The 20,587-nt window shown below is 38.6% G+C and overlaps 1 protein-coding gene across 2 annotated transcripts in view; it reads right to left on the bottom strand.

The window, feature by feature from the left end:
• LOC146383573 (uncharacterized) overlaps positions 1-20,587 on the bottom strand; it is a 47,283-nt gene that overhangs the window by 12,320 nt on the left and 14,376 nt on the right. The window contains exons 10-11 of one of the 2 annotated variants that reach the window (XM_084934890.1): positions 19,023-19,110; positions 8,621-11,322 (exon numbers count right to left, since the gene is read on the bottom strand). In XM_084934890.1, coding sequence (XP_084791016.1) covers positions 11,161-11,322; positions 19,023-19,110 — 250 coding nt within the window. In that variant the 3' untranslated portion in view covers positions 8,621-11,160. Of the gene's footprint in view, positions 1-8,620; positions 11,323-19,022; positions 19,111-20,587 lie in introns of those variants that run through there. The other variant, XM_084934892.1, reaches the window with a different exon arrangement.

The following is a 20,587-nucleotide window of genomic DNA, read 5'->3' as shown; positions in this document are numbered from 1 at the left end:
CTGCTCTTGAAATTCACCTTGTTTATCATATTCAGCAAAGACACTATTGTGGGTAGTTTACTTAATTATATCTTCAACTCTTGAAACCATTGAAACCCCAAGAGGGAAATACACTGAAGGTTTGCTGGAAGTCGGTTTAAGTCCTACATCCACACAGAGGCCATCCTTCAGTCTCTAAAAATATATATTTTTGTGCAAGTATTTTCCCAGTGTTGAAACGGCTGTTATCCTTTCTAATTATCCAAAGACAAACATCTCCTCCTAAGCTCCCAATGGGATACATTTCCAAGGAAAAACAGGATGGGGAACACAGGGATGACACAATTCAAATAAGTCTAAATGTGTGTTATTCTGTCCAAAGACAGTTCTTACATAATAAAAACACAAATATTACATTTCGCCACATGTGCTCAGATTGGACATTTTTAGATGGGCTATAGTAAAACCGAACTAAAAACTTGAAGAATTACTCTATGAGAGTTTGTTGTTTTTGATCTTCTGTGTTTATCCCCTTTGTCGTGGTGGTGTTAAGTACTATTTTTGTTTTCTTCATCTTTTGTAGCTTATTTAATCTATAAAGTAAGTATGTCCACTTTCACTGATTATTATTACTGTGTATTTATGCACTATAATGGCATATTTCTATATGTCATATAATGGTAAATTGTACTGTTCGTTTCTTGTGACCTTGCTTTGCTAATGCTGCTTGTGGTCAATAGTGTGGTTAGACTCACTGCATTAGTCTAAAAACAAAATGTTGAAACAAGGAAACTGACCCTCCAAAAGTTGATTCTGTTCATCTGGACGTAGCGTTTTGTGGGAGAAACGTTTCGTCACGGAAACTGACATATTATCAATTTCCTAATAATATTGTATTAGTTCTGTGTTCCTGTTGACAACGCACTTCTTTAGGCAGTTAAATCACTGTACTTAACAGGGACATTGTGTTCATTCACATTACTTTTTTAGCAGTCTGCATGAACACATTTGCATGCAGATATTTTCACCTACTATGTGAAATACAATAGAGGCTCTTTCCAAAAAGAAAGAGTGCTGTCATTGGTCAGCTGTCTTTAGCACTACGAGTGCAACTAAAGAAGAATTAGACGCCTACACGCTTAAGTTTTACATAATTTGCAATGCTTTCATCTTATGGATATGAACTTACTTAAACTGTGAAAACACTCAATTATCAACACAGCTCCAGTTTGATCTCTTCACCTATTTATGTATATTGTTACACACACCCATTTTCTCACTTTTTTCATTATCAGTTGTGGACATCAGCTTAAAAATTAAAATTAACACTAACATAAACAGAATCTTTGTAGGAGGAACGCCAAGGTGTGAGGAAAAAAATGTGTATTCCCTATTCGTTTACTAAGCGGTTGCTGGTAGTTTCTAAAATTGAAATTGGTTGCGAGATATTTGTGGTCTTGCAGGGTCTTTCTGTGTGGAGTTTGCGGGTTCTCCCCGGGTACTCCGGCTTCCTCCCACAGTCCAAAGACATGCACTTTGTGGGGATAGGTTAATTGAAAAATCTAAATTGTCCATAGGTGTGAATGCAGGAGTGAATGTGAATAAACTGAACAGGCAGGCAGGCAGATGGAACACACAGCATAAAATGAGGGTAGATCACAACACAGACCAAAGAAAACACAGGGTTTAAATACACAGAGGGAGCAATCGGGGAATGAGAGACAGGAGGGAAACACAGCTGGGGCAAATCAGGGCTAACGAGACAAAGGAAGCAAAACCAGACGCATTAACATGAGATACGGACTTTCAAAGTAAAACAGGAACCACAGACTGAACTTACAGACACAGACTCACAAGCAGGCACTGCAACAGAGGGAACAGAGACGTGGGACCAGGGCAGGCACAGACACTGACTGGACACAGAATAGAGGGAGTATGGAAACCAAAACTTAAGAACTACATAATCACACACCAAGAAGAACTGGGGAAAATATAAATACAAAACAGAAACCAAAACCATCGCAATAATAAACTAAGATCAGAACACAAATAAAGGTACAAAACTGAAACCACCAGGTCAACGACCAAGGTACCCTAACAAAGCCTAACTGTTTCACTTTAAAGATGTTAAGAAGAGTTTTCAAAAACTACAGAACTGAACTTGAGAAAACTTTTTAGACTCTCAATTGCTTTTCTTAAAAAATTTCAAAACAGAGTACTGTCATAGATGTGTTCGCTTCTAGTTTTTAATAGATATAAAGTCAGAAAATGCTAACAAAAACCAACTAAGTTTAGCAAAATTAATACCTTAGAAAACGACTGTCCATTAGTAATACAGCTTTGACATAACTCCAGAATTCAGGCATATAATCGAAGTTAATCATAATATTAGCCATATTAGCCACACATCATGCTAACACTAATAATCTTCACAAATTACTGCTAGGAAACTGCCATAAAAAGTAATTGAAGGGAATGCTGTTGTTATTTGACACTATATAAATAATATTTAATTTACTTTAAATTTAGCAAGAGAAGCTGCTCTGGCAATTACAAAAAGGTCAGACTATAATGCAGCTTCTCACTCTTTTTGTGAGGCATACCAAAGTACCTGTATGTTACATAGTGATGTGAATAAGTCACAGAAATAAAAGCTGGACTTCAAATGAGGTGGGTATTGGATAACTGGATACTGGGTTTTGTAACTACAGAATTTTTATCACGTGCAAAATAAACAGAAGTGAAAGTTGGACTCTTAGTGTCAGTGTCCTGACATTTTAATCTGAACTGTGTGAGCATGGTTAAAGCTGTAAAACAAACAAGCCTGGTATTGCTGTCTCTGTAACTCAGCGTGTTAGCAGGCGACTCTCCTAATAGCTAAGGATAAACATGCTTTTCAGAGGTGTAGCTCCAAGGAAAACTGCACTGCACTGAGGGTAAAAAACAGCAGTATTTGTGGATGCTGTTTCCTTGTTTCTTTTTATTCCTTGTCTGCTCAATTGCTTACACACTGAGGGGAATGGGGCATGATCTGTTTTTTAAATATGAATATATATATCTCATATATATATATCACTGTCTGAGCAAAAACATGGCTCTTTTCCTGAACAAATATCTTATTTTATGTAAAATGTTAACTCTAACTAACAACACAAAGGAACATATTTACCTTTAAACATGCATATCATTACCAAAATCCCAAACTTAAGCAATAATTTCATTTTAGTGGCAATACTTAAGAGATTTTATATTCTTAGTAGACTCCCGTACACTTTCTCTGGCATCACAGATTCATGTTTTAGTGACTGTTTTAAAAGGTGGATCATTATAAATGATTATATAAGTATCTGCAACACCACATTGGAACATTTTGCCCTTTGCAACACTGTATAGCTCCTGGATGTTTTTAACAGTCCCCTCCTATTCCGCCTCCTCCTCTTTTTTCTTCTCGAGCGGACGTCACCAGAGACATAACTATTACCCAGGCAGCTAAAAACAGGTCAAGTGTTGCTCCGTGATGTTGGCTGCAGTCCCAAGGAGAGGAAAAGGTGGTGAGATGGAGGGCAGCGATATGGGAGCAGTAGAAAGTGTTTAAAAGACAGAGTGAGTACATGTCACAGAGAGAGCGAGGGGGGAGTCTAGAGAGCGATGCTTTTACTCAACTGTGTTCCCGGCCGCTCATCCAACTCCCCTGTTTCCTCTCTGGCTCTCCCACTCTCCCTCTCACATTACGACCGGAACATCATGGAACGACACTTTGATTTTCAAATCATAATGACAGTCACAACAGGATAGTGAGTCTTAAAATAGTCTCCATGCACAGTAGCCTATGATTTTCAAGGTCAAGGTATTGCCTATGCAAAGACTAAAAGCAGCAGGGCAGATTGGTTTAATTAATTCCTATCCACACATCAGAGTGATCATTTCAGTTCAATTTTGTTGATGCCAGAGGTCACAGGAGGATGGCCAGATTGATTCGTGCTGATAGGAAGGCAACAATAGCCCAAATACCCACTTGTTCCAACCAATGTATGCTGAATGCACAACACATGGGACCTTAAAGCAGATGGGCTACAGCGGCAGAAGACCACACTGTGTGTCACTCCTGTCAGCTAAGAACTGGAAATTGAAGCTACAGTTCACACTGGCTCACCAAAACTGGACAACAGACGACTGGAACAATGTTGCCTGGTCTGATAAGTCTTGATTTCTGATGCAATATTCAGATGGTATGGTTCAAATCTGCCATAATATACATGAAAGCATGGACCTATCCTGCATTGTATTAATGGTTCAGGCTGCTGGTAGTCATGTAGTGGGATGTGGGGGATGTTTTCTTGGAACATTTTGGCCCCTTAGTACCAAATGAGCATTGTTTAAGCACCACAGCCTGCTTCCAACAGGATAAGACATCATGTGACAAAGCTCAAATCATCTCAGACTGGTTTCTTGAATATGACAATGAGTTCACTGTACTCCTCCGCAGTCACCAGATGTCAGTTTTATAGAGCACCTTTGGGATGGGGAGGTGTGAGGAGATTCGCATCATGGATGTGCAGCTGACAAATCTGCAGCAGCTGTGTGATGCTGTCATTTCAGTATAGACAACAATCTCAGAGGAAGGCTGCAAACCACCTTATGGAATCTGGGCCACTAAGAATTAATGCTAAAAGGGCATTTAAACCAGTCACAAGAAGATATACTTAATGAAGTGGCCAGTGAGCTTATTTGTAGTACACAGACATTGCAGACCTTTGGCTTTCTAGCTTTTTAGTTTGTTGAAGAATTTGAAGAAATACGACTACATGCTGGACTGGAATGATGGCAGGGTCACATCAAGAGTAGGGCCTGGCCTTGGATAAGCCCCTCCACCAATGCCAATAAACTAGAATACTGTTAACCTTACAATGCACAACTCTACTGGTCGAGAGCATGGGTAGGACCAGTGGTGAGTGTCACTGACTAAATTTGTTTGAGTAAAAGTACTAAAGTAGAGGTTTAATATACCTTATTTAAATATATCTATTTTATGCTTACTCCTAATTCTACTACACATTTGAAAGCAAATGTTATACTTTGTACTCTGTACCATTCATTTGAAAGCTTTAGGCACTTATTGTGTTGCAGATTTTAAAATATAATTCTGCTTTGGTTCCTTATTAGTATAAAGATACCCAGCAGTCTATAAGAAATTACAATCTCCAGCAGTTACCTTAGAGTGAGTACATTTACTTTAGATACTAATAATATTTAATAAATAATATAATCACATTCTGAATAAAGTTGGGGGGCTACGCCACAGGGCAGTTAGTAGGTCTGGGCCTGAATTCTTCTGAACGTCGAATCATCAGCAGAGCTCCTTTTTCATTTCATAAACATAACATTAACTTGTGGACACGCCATTTAGAGTCATGGAAAGGTGAGTCAATACCATGGAACTTGGCTTTTTGACATATTTGCACATGTATTTGCATATTTGCAAATCCATGACCCCCTTGGAGGCAGTACGTGCAGATATAGGGGATGCACTGATGACAAACTGATCACACGAAAGTTCACTTTTCATAATCATTTTCATAAATACAACAAAACTGCATTCCCAAACAAAGCTGGTTTTGTGCTTTTGTTGACGGAGTGAAAAAGTCTGGCTGCAGTTACAGTAGACGACTTTACAGAAGAACCTTAAGCCATCTGTGAATTGGTCGGGGTTTGGAGTTGCTTCGCTGCCTCGGGCACAATGCAGCTTGCAGTTATTCATCAACAATGAGTTGTGCATCATGTGAAAGATTACTTGAAGATAAGGTGAGGACATCTGCCTGACAGTGAACCTGAATCAGAAGTGGACCTTTTGGCTCAAATTCCCAAATCCAAATAAAATGTCTTGAAAATTAGCAGAGAGTTACGTCCCGGTCAAAGCTTACATCTGAATCCCACTGACACTTTATGGAGGGATTTGAAACAGACATAAAAGACAAAAAAAACCCTCAAAACATCATTGAACTGAAGGAATTTTGCATGGGAGGTTCATAAAAAATTCCTGCAAGCCAAATCAGAGACTGGTTGAATATTCCATCTGTAAATATTGAGTATACATATCAAGAAATGTCCAAATATGTCAAAAAAGCAAAAAGGTTTTCTACTGGATGTGCTAACTTTTTCTACGTAGCTTGAACTAGTTAGATTACTTCTACACATGTTCAGCATAAAAGCGAAATATGAACTTTTCCTCTTAATTAAAGAAAACATAATATAGGCACAATTTTAAATTCATACATCTAAATCCTCTCATGAAGGCTTTCATTCTTTGAGCAACCTGAAACTACCACCTCAGCTTCTATCAGACACAGACTGGGATATTATATGAACAATTTTCTGTAATAAATGATGATATACTTGTATCTGCTCCTGAGGCCTCCCAGGGTGAATTTGAGCGGCAGTGCAAGGTTTAGCAGCAAAGGGAAGATAAATGAGACAATTAAACGGGGCTCGATGGCACCTCTGTGACTAAGGGCTTTTCCTTCCTGCCTGCTTAAGTACAGACAAACAATAGTAAGCAGCAAAGGACAGTGTGTCCAACACTGACGGGCACACACTTAGGTGTTTATGTGCATGAGAGTGTGACTTCTCAGGTTTGCTGTAGGAATTCAGTCAGCAAACAGGCAAAGACCTGTAGACACCTAACAACACTGTGGCTGTACTGAAACATATCATCAGTAATGCATCAATTGATAATTTCTTACACATAGTATTACTGTGATAGATCTCAGTCTTATCGTTTTGTACTAAAGAACATTTGTTATTTTTGAATTTATCCAGAAGTTTGTTTTCAGTCTTTTCAAATATTATAAATAAAGCGCCGAGAAATTCTATACTGAAAACAAGAGCATCTTTTTTTTTTTTTTTTAAATAAAAGTCAGCAAGTTCAAGACAGATCTGCTTTAGTTCTGCTTTTGAAAATGGTTAGTTTCAGTTTAATTTTTTATTAGTTTCACTATTAGTTTTTAGGGTTTTTTTTTTTTTTTAATTATTGCAGTGTGGTTGGTATTTGTCATCAGCAGAAGTTTCAGAACAGTTTAATATTTTTTTCTCATGTAGTGTTAGTTTTTAAGTTTGGTTTTAATTACTATGACACCAAATAAACATCTACTACATAATGTTATCAAATCGTGTGTAGGCCATTTGTAGATGTTGGGTTTCTTGTCTTCCTGTTGTACACCTCGCTGCAGGCCAAGAGCTCACTGGAAGTGGACAGATGGACAGTGAACAGTGGTGTAGTAGTTAGCCCTGCTCATTAAAACTGACCTCAGGCTTTGTTTTATCATCTGGATGCACTGTCCTACCCCCAGTCCTGTCTGCCATGTGACTGCCTGGTCCTTGATGGTGCTGGTTTTTAAAAACCCTCACAGAAGTAAACTGTTTTCAAAGCTTTGCAGCTAAGCGGCGACCAGAGAGCAAACAAAGTCAATGTTTTTTCTCAGTTTTTAGCAATTAAAGTCCTTACCAATGGCACTGCATCTGACAGGCTAGTACATATGTTAGTTTACCTATGAATGTGTATCTATGTACTCTATCAACCAGCTATCAGCTTCAGAGTGATGCTGTCACTTGATCACGTGTCTTCACTGCACAGAAAGCCAATTTACTACCCTGACTTTTTCTCTATAGATCCACGCTATTGTTGCAGCGTGTAGTTTGGCATTTTCTTGGTGCAATAAGCAATGCATTACCTAAAAAACACACTGAACCATTTTTGGCACCTCCACAGACGTTCTTGTTACCTGTGGCATGTGCACTGATCCATCCCCGCACCTCTCAGATGTTGAGTTTTGAGCTGTCATAGCTGAAAATGGGTGCTTTTGGATAATCTTTATGTATGTATTATCTTAGCAAGTGGCGACTTTTCCAAAAAAGCAAAAAACTTGTTCTACTCAAACTTTAGCATTTAGCTAACTCGGGCCTGTACAGTCTGAGATGTGAGATGTGTTTTTTGCAGTTTCTCTGAGTGTTGCATTGCCTGACCTTGGGATGAATCTGCTGGGATGTCCACTCCTGGGAAGACTGGAAACTGTCGACGTAGAACGATGGACTTAAAAATGTATGGAAAAGGCCTAATAACCCTTCCCAGATTGATGGGCAGCAACAGTTTTTTCTCTGAGATCAATTATTTCTGAGATCATTGCTGATGTCTTTCCTCCTTGGCATTGTGCTATCAAATACCTGAATTATTCATGTCTTTCAAAGAGGTGCTGATGCTCAATTAATCACTTGCACTTGATTAGAGTCCTATGAAAGCAGTAAGGGGCTAATTCGTTTTTTCACACACTGCTTCTGCTTTTGGTTCAGTTTCTGTTATTGAAATAATGACACTGGTAATGTGTCATATGTTGTTAATTTTAGAACCTGCTAACGACCAGCTGATTTTTATTATGTCCTGTTACATAAAATCTTGGGATTGAAAGAGGGTATACTTTCTTTGTTACCATGTACTCAGTTGCAAGATGTTTCAACAGACCTTTTTTTTTAATATTAAACGGCCTTCGAGCCTTTTAGTTTCTCTGTGCCAGCTTTAGTGAAATACTTTTGCAGCACCATATTCAAAATAAGAAAGAAAACTCTTAGTTTTGACATTGCTTATATTGCATTTCAATAAAATACTGAGTTTAAATGGTTCGCATATTTTCACATTCTCTTTAATTTCACACATCGGGTCAAATCTTATCATCTGACCATTTTATAATACATAACATGTCAGAGACAATGGAAACCCTCTGTCTTTGGACAACAATAAGCCCTTAGTTTTAACTCTACAATCTGTGGATGTGATCTATCTGTTAGGACCTCCTTCACTCCAGTGTGCATGACAAACAGTGTACATTGTACTGCAAGATCCTTTCTACATAATGAACACTAGAGCTTTCACCTACTTCTGGATGAACTGAATGAACTTATCATTATCTAGCACATTCCTGAAATTCACTCAATGCTGAATTCACAAAAACAGCTTAGAAGATCATTGTTTAAACTAGACCTAATTTTTAAATCACGTCTTAAAATATGATTATGTGGGCAACAAGACAGAGTGGTATGCAATAAAACTGCAGATATCTCAATAAGGCAAGTTAAAGGGTACACAAAGGTGATATGCTTGAATGACGAGAGAATTTCACCAATTTATTTTTCAGGCTATGAACTTTTGTTTCTGTACAGAAGGAAACATCAAGAAAATGACAAGTCTCTCTAAGTATATTTTCTACCATAATGACGTAAATTTAAAATAAGCCAGTGAAAGAATCTTTAGACCAAATGAGCTACTCTGAAAAATAAACTGCTGAACTTAAACAGGGAGCATTTTACCCAGCGCACTTGAACACTTTAGTCTGCCAGTATCTCGCCGGTATTTTAAACTAGAAGCAGAAAGTGGACGGTTAAATGACGAGGAAAAAAAAGCTCCAATAAATAAAACAGAGCCATATGTCCTTATGCATAAGAGGATACACTCTAAGTCGCTTTTGCCTGTCATAGACTGTGAGTAGGAGTGTCAGCTAATGGACAAGTGCAGGCAGAAGAGTGAGTCATACCAGTCTGCTCACAAGAACCTCATTTTCTGGCAGATCCTGTGTGATGTATGTCTGCAAGTGTGTGCGTTAGAGAGAAACAGTGAAAAACCTGCATGGCGGCAGCTTAGCCGAGTGCGTGCGAGAGAGAGAGAGAGAGGAGTGCAGCAAAGAGAACAGTAGGTTTGTTGAGCAGCTCCCACAGGAAAAGAACATCTTTCCGAGACGTGCTTTTAGCTGATTATGCAGACAGCGCAGCTTACATTTCACATGTTAGACAGCTTACGTGTTACTTCACTGACAAATCTTTATTGGAACAAAACAAAACAAAAAAAACTGAAAAAAAGAGTGCTCTTGCAGCACCTCCAACACTTCATAAATTACAGCATTAATAACTTGTTTTTAAATTGGGACATTTTAACTGTAACTGTATGTATTTTTAATACACTTCAAAATGCTTTTAAAAATACTGGCCTGTAAACAGTCTTTTCCCTGTCACCTTTTTTTGCTTGACGACCTCTTAGACCCATCCTGTGGAAAATCACTGCACAGTAAAACCTAAAATCTTGAGGTCAGAAAAATAAATTACTAATATAATGCATAAAAATACTACAAGAATTAAATTTTAAAGTTTTTTTCAGCCAATAAGGTAACATTCAGATATTCAGAACATTGCATGAATCCTATGTCAAACCTCACGATAACATAAAAACACTACTAAAGGCAAAATGCAAGCAACAACAAGGTATCTAAGTGATACAGCACAAGATGATGCATGTATACTTCAGCTGCACATTAATAAATATGACATTAAACTGATTCTTATAAATGTAGGAGGCACAGAATCGTTTCCATTTATGACTCAAATCATTCATGGTGCTTAAAATTCAGACGCGTGCTCTGAAATGCCTTCTGGCGTCATTTACATGGAATTCAGATGGCGTGCCAAGTGAACGCTTTCAAAAATAACCAGGTTAGTGTGTGTATGTGTGCGCGTGTGAGACTTGCATACTAAAAGGAGGCAAGTCGGTATGACGAACTGTTGCTAAGCACTGGTGGTTGCTAGGTGGTGGTGGTGGGGGAGACAGGTTTGCAGTCAGTGATGGAATCTGAGGGTTTACCTCGATTTTCACCCGTGCACGTGTCCCCCCTGGATGGATTTTTATTTTTGAGCTTTTTCACATTCTGCTCTCATATATACAAACACAGAAATGAGCACAAGGGAATTTTAAGCAAGAGGCAATGTTCATATAAAGATTTTCTCGTCGAAAATCTGGTCAATGTTTTTAAAATGTTGCAAATTACTCATTACAAAAGGCAGAACACAAACATCCGTTTAGCAGTTTCAGAGTCAACAACTGAAGAATGACTCATTTATCTTGTCTCCCATTGCAGTCATCAAGGAAAGCTGCAGAATATCTGGCAGAGGAACAGACAGAGTGAAACCAGCACTCTCTCCGGCTTTCCCCGGGATGATTACTGTATTATATACAGCGGGGAGGGGGAAAGCCTCACAGTTTGCTGGCTTCCCTCGGCATGTCTTAAGATATTCTCCAACGTTTTCTGCACAGGCATGTGTGACTTTTAGTAGAGTTTTTAGGTGCATCATGGAGCATACTGTGCATCCCTAGCTGGTGTCACTTCTGCCAGATAGGGTGTGATCCCGCTGGGTAAAGGTGGCGGTGGGGGGGTTGGCAGGGCGAGACACGGGCAGCCATTTGTACTCGAGGTTCTGCACTGGAGGGTCCAAACACCAGTCAAAGTTGTTTAACAGGTACACGCACGCTTCCTGGCAGCGAAACACAAAAATACTGTTTTCTGGTTGTGCTTGCTCCATTTTACATAAACGAAACTTATGTAGAGTGAAGAGCTGCATGGGTGTAAGGGACAATTTTCTATTTTAAAGCCGAGCGAAAACAAAATGTTAAAACTGAAGGCACTTGGCAGACCTAGAGCATCCACCAACGCTGAATAAGTCTCCAACTTGCAAAGCTACAGCCTCCACATCACTTCAAGCCTGTTTTTGTATGTTCCTTTCCAGGTTTGAAAATAGCAATGCAACAACTTTTACCAGGCAAGCTGTAATGGAACATTTGGTCCTTTAGACCTGGAATCAACAATGCTTACATTCAGACACAAAATCGTACAGTTAGAAACACATTTTCCTTTAAGCAACACAGAAATTTGCATAATTTGAAGAGAAGACCTTTATTTCATTCCATATCATTTCTCTCAGTGTCACTCCTTTGTATTCCCTTCTCTTTCACTCATTCAATATATTGTTCTAGTCATCATTCTGTTTTATATATCACTATTATTCCATTCTATTCCATTCTATTACTCTATTTTATTATTTTCCAAATGACTCTATTCTATTTTGTTTAATTACTTTTTGTGTTATTTGTATTATTTTTCTATTTTACTGTATTTCAATTTTCACTTCTGTTCAGTTCGTCTAGATTTTCTTTGCTTTCCCTCCAATACCCCATTATTCTATTGTATTATATTTGTTGTATTTATTCTATTCTATTTCATTACTTTCTATTTTATTATGTTTTTTCTACTGTGTTTCATATCATTTCACATAATTCTATTCTCTTGTATTCAATTCTATTACTTTTTTCATGTAATTATATATATTCCTATTTTAATCTATTTTATTCTATTCTACTCTATAATGTCTATTTTCTTCTATTCCACATAATTCTACATTCTATTCTATTATTGCCAGTCTATTATTCTATATTATCCTATATTATTAAGCATTACTTTCCATTCTCTATTCTATTTCATTTCCCCCATACATATACTATTCTATTCTATTTTATTCTAGTGAGAGCACTGAGAGCTCAGAACTGGTGATGTCATAGACAACACTCCTTACCGGCTTATCCTCAGCCATGGACCTGTCTAACCAACACATATTTCCCCTGCGTCTCTCCACTTTATGAATGAAGATTTTCCTTGTGAGGGGGAGGATGAATGAACGGGGAAGGATCAAGGGAGTAACGGAGAGGAGAGGAGAGGAGAGGGAATGAAGGGAGAATTATGAGAGGGGGGCGGGTAGCGAGGACGACAGGGGGAAGGATGAAGTGAGGCGATGAGTCACATCTCTGACCTAGATCCCTGCAGTCTACTTTTTACTCTGGTCATGCCCTCATCCTTCTCTCTGTGTGTGTGTGTGTGTGTGTGTGTGTGTGTGTGTGTGTGTGTGTGTGTGTGTGTGTGTGTGTGTGTGTGCAAATGGTCACCCTGCTGAAAGCCAAGCAGATGTACTTTAATCTGCCAGTCTGATCTTTTCTGTAATTAAGCACGGTAAGAGATGTAATCAAACACATGCATCGTTAAAGCAAAGCAGATAGCTCTGTTATAAATTTATCATAATTAACTATTTAAAGACAGGATTAACAACTTAAAAACTGAGATAAGGGAAGATTCTGTTTGAGCAGCAAAATAAAAGCAGTAAAAATATAGTGTACATTTGTGTTGTGAAGCAGCATCAAACACTGTTTCAGTCCTCTCTAAACTAAGAGGCAACGCTGCTGATGGATGCCAGTCTGTGTCATTTAATTTAGAAGGTACTTAAAAATATCCAGTAAAGTCAAATAAAAGAAATTTTATTAAAACTGTACACATCAAAAGTAGATTAATTTTTATAAATGTAAATTAAATATATAAAAGTGTAAATAGTAAAACAGGAAGAGAATACCTGTGCGATCTATTTCGAGCTCTACACCTATACAGCTTTAATAAACTACATAATTTCGTAAGCATCTGCATTTAACACTTTTTAATTTTTTTAAGTATCAGAGAGGTGGTAATTCTACTTTGTGTATTCACTATTGTGGCCAAATATATCGATATCTCCAGAGACAGAGACAAATCATGACAATCGTAAATAATCCAAAACAAGCAACTGATTATCTATGATGAGTAATCCAGTTTGAAACAATAACTGTCCTGCTGAAGAGGGACAATAGCTGAACGAGGAGAGACATTAAACTGCTTTGAACTACACCTGAGCTCCACTCAATCCCACCCAACATTTTCAGTGACTCATAAGTGTGAGTGCAGGGTTGAGTCATCCCTCACTGTTGCATTTTAGATAGCGTGCATTAACACCCCCATGTATCTTGCTGTTTTTACTGTTAAATAATCTGAGAACAAAAACATATAAATGATGTCTTAATGCAGTGGTTCCCAATCTTTTTTTGCTGGGCCCCCCTTTGTTTTACAAGAAAAATATCCCCCCCAATCTGCAATAAATGACAGGTAGTAATAAAATAAACTACTAACTCTTTTACGCTACGTCCACACCTACACGGGTATTTTTGAAAACGCAGCTGTTTCGCATAAACGGCGTTTCCTATCACCGAAAACGGAGATTTTTTAAAACTCATTTTTTTCCGTTTTCTTGTGGACGAGGAATACAGAGTTCGTCACGCAACGTAAAAGGTATCTGCCTTTTTTCACGTCACGCTGTGCGCCACGTTTACATGAGATGAATTGCAGAATGGGAGATAGAGACAAAATACTGTTACTGTTAATCTGACTATCTTCAGGTTTTACATGCTTACGTATACACACACAGTTACTGTCCCTCCATTTAGAAAGGCAGAGGCGTCACGGTGTAATTATTTTACATGTAGTTTTTTTTTTTTCATGTGTAATAATATTCAACATTGCTATCGATGCATTTTTCAAAAAATGTCTCTCTGTGCAAAATGGGTTTAAAAACACAACTGTGGGATACTGTTTGTCCGTGATTTGAACAGCCCAGCGCGTGCTCCAGACACAGGGAAAACCAATTCTGCAGTGGAGACCTACCTCGGCACTTGTGCAGGTGAAACCAAAGGGAAGATATGCTTCACCATATTTTCTAGTCTTTGGCTTAGAATGAAGTTGGTTTGGAAACATATTCAGCTATGCTTCATCTCCTGCTTTGCGTTTCTGTGGGCGCCCCATGCTAGCAATGTCCAAGCGTTTTGTCCCCCCCCCCCCCCCTTTCATACCGCGCCCCCCTGCAATGGCTCTGGGGGCGGGCCCCACACTTTGGGAAGGTCTGTCTTAGTGAATGTAATCTACCAGCCGAGGTTCAATAATATACTTAGCGTTTGTCACTTATCTGGCTCAGTGGATGTGGACAGCTGCGATAACCCTCTCATTTCCTTTCCTTTTCTCTGCTCTCATGTCTTTCAGTGAAGAAAACAGGACAGCTCTTGACCTTGGGAGACTGCTGCCCACTGGCTAACAATAAAATGCAAAATATAAGCCCTGTCACCCATCCAAAGATTTTTCTTTTTTTCAGAAATGTGCTTGCTCTTTTAGATGTTTACTGGAAAAGTCGAATATTTTTGTTTGTTGGTTGGTTATAGACTTTGACAATGATGCACCTGCCTCCTCAAGAGCAGCGGTCCCCAACCCCCGGGCCATGGACCGGTACTGGTCTGTGAGTTCTTTGGTACTGGGCCGTGAGAGTTGAGGCTCGGGTGTGAAATTTATGGTTTTCATGGTTTTTACCATTAACTCGGTTTCCCTGGATCTTTTCCTGTGTTATAGTTGTGTGTCTTATTTTGAAAGAAATATTTACGTGTTACCATAGCGACCAGAGAGCATTAAGAGGCAGAGAGGAGGATGTTACTCTTAATGTTGTTGGCGCATTTCAGCAGGACGCTGCTAATAAAGTTACACAATTACACAGTGAATTCGCATTTATTATTATATTTACAAAATACCACAGTTTTTGTCTTGGTGATATCATTTTATTTTGTTGTATTTATCCGCGACACCTTAAAGGCCGGCCCGTGAAAATATTGTCTGACATTAAACTGGTCCATGGCACAAAAAGGTTGGGGACCGCTGCCCAAGAGGGTTCCTCACTTGGTGAGGTGTTGTGAAGCAGTTTTTCTCAACCATGAAAATAATTCTGTGATCATCCACATCAGTTTTCTTCTGTGGTCTTTCACTGAAGCAGTTTTTCTTTTTTGGTTTTTAGCCACTCCTGAAATTTTTGCTATCACTTTGATATGTTTGCTTTTCATCCTTTACTTGCATTCGATATATTTTTAGATTTTATATATTGCCAGTACCAGCAAACAGCTACCAAATGCAATTGCACAATAAGTTTTCAGCCTCTGAAAATGGGCGATTATATATATAAAGAATTTCCCCTAAGGATCAATAAAGTATTCTGATTCTGATTCTATAAAAATCGCTGTTATTCTTAAACAGTTAATGCAATACTTACTTTTAAACCCCTTGAAATAAAGCTGAAAGCCATCAATAACATCCTGATTGTTTAATTAAAAATAAACTGAGTAGGTGAACTAGTTTAACTAATTAGTTTTAGTAGATTTTAGTCTAAGTAGTTATAGCCAACTACATTTTGTACAGATATAGTTAAATACTAATCACACATATATGCTCTGCTTTTCCTGGGTGTGTGGAAGATATTCCTGTGTGTCCTTCATTGTGGTAATGTTAGCATCTGAGTACCTCTTTTGAGGAGGTTTAGAAAAAACTGAAACACTGTTCTAACAGTGCTCTGAGAATCCAGGCTGAGTTATTACAGTCACACTAATATATGACAGAGCAATACAAGAACAAAAACGCTCCTTTACTTCAAAGTCTTGTACACAAGCAAGCGTTGTTGTCTTGTGAGCAAGGGGATTTTTTTTTCCTGAGGCATGCATGCATGCAGCTAGGCTTTTCATGGCCATCGAAACATTTAATTCATATTTATGAGTAATTTAACAGGACTCTTGTTTTGAAAAGAAACATTGTAATACATAAAAACTCATGGGGCTAATGTTATCAAATGACCTACTGGATAAAATCTGTAGCCATTTCAACCAAATCTTTGGCAAATATGCAGAAATAAGAAGCCTGCTTTCATCTACCACAGCCTAAAAACAAAGCTGGTCACAGGTAAATCTGTAAATCAGTGACGACTGAAAGTCTGTAATATTTCCTGGAAATCCACTGGCTCACAGCATTTGTTGTTGACTTGGTGTCACCGCTTTGGCTTTCCAGTGTCAAGCTAACAACACATACGCACACGTTTATTTACGTGCACTCCTCTTTCTAGAAGGAATGCCCCCACATGGGAAATTAAATCTCTTTGCTTCCTGTTGTCACACCTGTAACACACCTGTCTTGTTCTCATGGCTTTAATGGGCTGTATGTGTATATGCGTGTGCCCAGTATATAGGCAACGGCAGCTATGGTGAATATGCCTTTGGGATTGTGAGGTGGTTAAAAGGGGACAGTCAGTGCCCGGATCTTTCCCTCTGGTATATCTAATAAACACACAGACAGCCAAGCATTTCGTCATTCCCATGAGCAGTGCTCTATTTACTGAATGGTTGGGGGATGGTTTCCTTCTCTGAGTGGTTTTTCCACTGTGTGTGGGGGGGCATGTGTGTTGGGGGGGTTGCACAGCCACAATCAGTTGAGCCGCAGCTGTCATCCACAGCTGGCTCGCTGTGAGCGTTTTTCCCAGTGCACTTCAGAGAAAGGTAAAGTAGTTGACCTGTTCTGCTAATGAAGCTCTGCTAACTCTGTGTTAAACTGTAGGCTATAAAAGAAAGATGCGGCAACCAGGTCTAAAAAAAACCCCCAAAACAATGAAGCCAATCCAGCCAAGTACTGCAAACCTGGACTCTAATGTCTAATGGCCAGCTGGGGGTTGAGTTCTTTGATTACCCAAGGAAAAAGGCCAGTTACATATCAGTCAATTACCTTTCTGCTCACATGGCATGCAATCTCAGTGGACTCTTTATTGGTAACTCTGCGGGCTCAATCACTGGTTTCACGTCTTAATATATATGTCATGATGTCTATGTTGTAACTTGTGGTCCTTGCTAGTATAGGGTTGGACCATAGCCACAGTTTCTTGTTCTTAGCAGACAGCAAAGTTCAATGTGTTGTGTGTTCAATACACATTAGTTGGAGCAAGTAGGTATTTAAGCTACTGCAACCTTTCTATCATCTTGAAGCAGTCTGGCTGGACTCTAGTCTTTTTTGGACGGTTCTCTATAAAACCTAGAGATGGTTGTGTGTGAAAATCCCAGCAGATCAGCAGTTTCTGGATTACTCAGACCAGCCCATTTGACGCCAACAACCATACCACATTCAAAGTCACTTAAATCACCTTTCTTCCCCATTCTGATGCTCTGTCTGATCTAAGGAAGGTCATCTTGACCTTGTCCATACATTAATGAGTGTTTGAACAGGTATACCAAAATAAGTGGCCCCATGGTGTGGAGGTTTACACATTCGCTTAGCAAGTGATTCTCCTTTTGAATTGCGTCAGAAAGGAGATCCAACATAAAACTTTGCCAACTTTGCATGTGGAGCAACTTGCTGTGGTGACCCTTGTCATTAAGGAGCAGCTTATCAAAGTAGCTTGATAAACTGCTATGCACAAGGTAGCATTATCCTCTGTTTCTCTGTTCTGACTCACACCTTTCATTTACGTTATATTTCCTCTAACTTTGAACAATAACAGCATCTGTCAGTTTACTAGCTTAAGCTATTACTGTAACCGCTACAAATAGCAACCTCTTTACAAATGACAGATATGGTTAGTTTAGACCCCCCTCCCCCATTAATTACAGTTAAAATGATATATAAACATACAACAATAACTGAACCCTTTAATCACACTTAACACAGATGCAGTAAACAGGTTCACTCTTAGCTGTTTTTGCATTAAAGGATTGACATGAGAAGCTCGAATCAGATCTCAGTGCAGGAAAATTTTAGTAAAGATGCTGTTATAGGTGCCGTATCTCTGTGGTTTGCATAACGTTTTAACGCATATGGCCTACATATTCCCAAAAAAACCCCAAACAAGACACTGAATTTTTGTTTGACTGCGGCAAACACAAATATCTTTTTAAGAGGATTATGAAGTTTCTATTTTTACATTTAATGATAACTCTTTAACTAATTTAACCAAACTTTTAAGACTTGTTTACACAGCATCTAGAAATTATATTGCTGATGTTCAGCATCCAGAGTGTGAAAATCTAAATTAAGAACTTCTTGTCAATTTTTTTTTGAAAGATATTAGTTTTGTTAGTCAAATTATTGGGGACAACTACGGACAACCTAACTGGATGCCTCAATCTCACATCAGTAATATTTCGCTCAACTGAGACCTTACTTCACATCTGATCAGCTGCATCGCTTGCTCTGTCTCTAAAGAGGATAAATCCATTGCAAGTAAACTTTCCATCGACTTTTCAGCCGATTTCCCTCCACATGTAACCCAGAAGCCCAAAATATAAAATGCAGAGCTGAGGCTCAGAGACCACAAATCTTTCAACAAGCCATTAAATGCACCAGAGTCTCAGAGAGGAAGTAAAAAAAAAAAACCCCAGAACCCACATAAAAAACCTTTTATGTTAAAGAAGTCACTTTTACAGTGATAATTAAAGAGTGTGTGTCGATGTATTCTTTGTCACACTTGTGTGTGAAGGTCACCTTCAGAAAGACGTTGGTAAGTTTAGCTCCGATGCAGCTCCTGGGCCCGTTGCCAAAGGAACACAGGAAGTGCTCATGGCCTTCGTTCCTGCATATGCAAAACACAAGAGCTACAATTAAATTTTGCATAGGGTAGACAAATCAGAGATGCAAAAATCAATCAATAATCTATCTTGAACAGACTTCACAAACGTCAATCAAAAGGTATATCTTGAAAAAATGATTTTAAAAAAAGATGCACGTTATGCAAACTTATCCCAAATGGTATTTGAGGTTGTTTAAAAAAAATAGCTATTTAAAGTTGTGTTTCATCCATAAGAAATTCACAGCATGGCATATGACCATATTTAAATCTGATATAGACCAACCAGAGATGTATCTTGTAGATTTTTTTGTCAATACAAAGTATTTTTTAAGTTAGTTGTTCAAACTAAAACACCCTGACTGTTTTTTTCAGGTCATTGTTTCACTTTATGTTTCACTTTACTAATGACAACAAAAAGGGCACTAAGAGAAAGCAGGTCTTCCACCAAAGCCAATTCTCTCATCTCTCACTTTTAAAGACAATGAACTGCAGCTTCTCTGTGGGCTCTTCTTTTGCCCACACTCCACCTCTGCACCACGTTTTATGAAACTTGGCTTTGTAGTTGTTTGTCTATCTGATAAAAATGCTGACAAATGGCACCAATCGCTTGCCTCCATCTCAGCTCTTGGCTGGGTGAAGAAAAAATGTGTACAAAGAATAAGGAGAGCATTGCTTCACGGTGCTGCTCATCATCAAAAACTCTACAATGCATCATACAAAACACCCAGAATTCTCGATCAATCCAGCTGACCCCTCTCTCTTTGGCACAAAAGGCAAATAAATTAGACCTCAAAGGAAACCAACCAAGAGTGCAGCTTAGAATGAAGTTCCACAAGACAAATGACCAAAAATCAGGGACCCAACTTTACTCCATCACGCCTGCTTTCTAATATTTCCTAAAAATATACTTAAGAAAGCAGGTCCTTTCCAACCATTACTCAATATCCATCTGATGCAGGCCGTGTCTTGCCTCTAATGGATCCTGTCTTCCTGAAACCTGAGCTCTGATTAAAAGCAAACAGGAAGCATTAGTGGTGCGTATAGTCTGGGTCCACTGTGTCAGATGGTTTGTGTGTGAGAGAAGTGTTATTATTAGTGTTCTTGCTAGCATCTGACTAATGGTTTAATGTACTATTAGGTACATCCTGAAACAGTAAGATGTGCGGCGTACACTATAGGAAGGGAAAGGAAGTCTTACCAAGCACTCCATCGTAATGCTATATCAAATATGTTGAGTGGATAGGAAGTGAATCAGAGCAGTATACTCTTGTGTGAAGTATAATTCATTTTTCTGCAATAAAGTATAATGAGAAAGCTCTGTGAGAGATCATGACTGAGGCCAAGAGGGCATCATCAGATTAATTATTAGATAGGGAAGACAGGGAAGAGGACGAACAAATAGCTGCAAATCACTTAAAAACTCTCATCATTTATTTTCATTTGCATCTTGTTGCATTTAAAGTTCAATGGCAAAAAAAAA

The sequence above is a fragment of the Perissodus microlepis genome, chromosome 7, assembly GCF_051167445.1.
Source record: "Perissodus microlepis isolate ML-2025 ecotype Zambia chromosome 7, ASM5116744v1, whole genome shotgun sequence".
In the NCBI taxonomy this organism is placed as follows: Eukaryota; Metazoa; Chordata; class Actinopteri; order Cichliformes; family Cichlidae; genus Perissodus; species Perissodus microlepis.
This window is presented reverse-complemented; position numbering and strand designations above follow the sequence as displayed.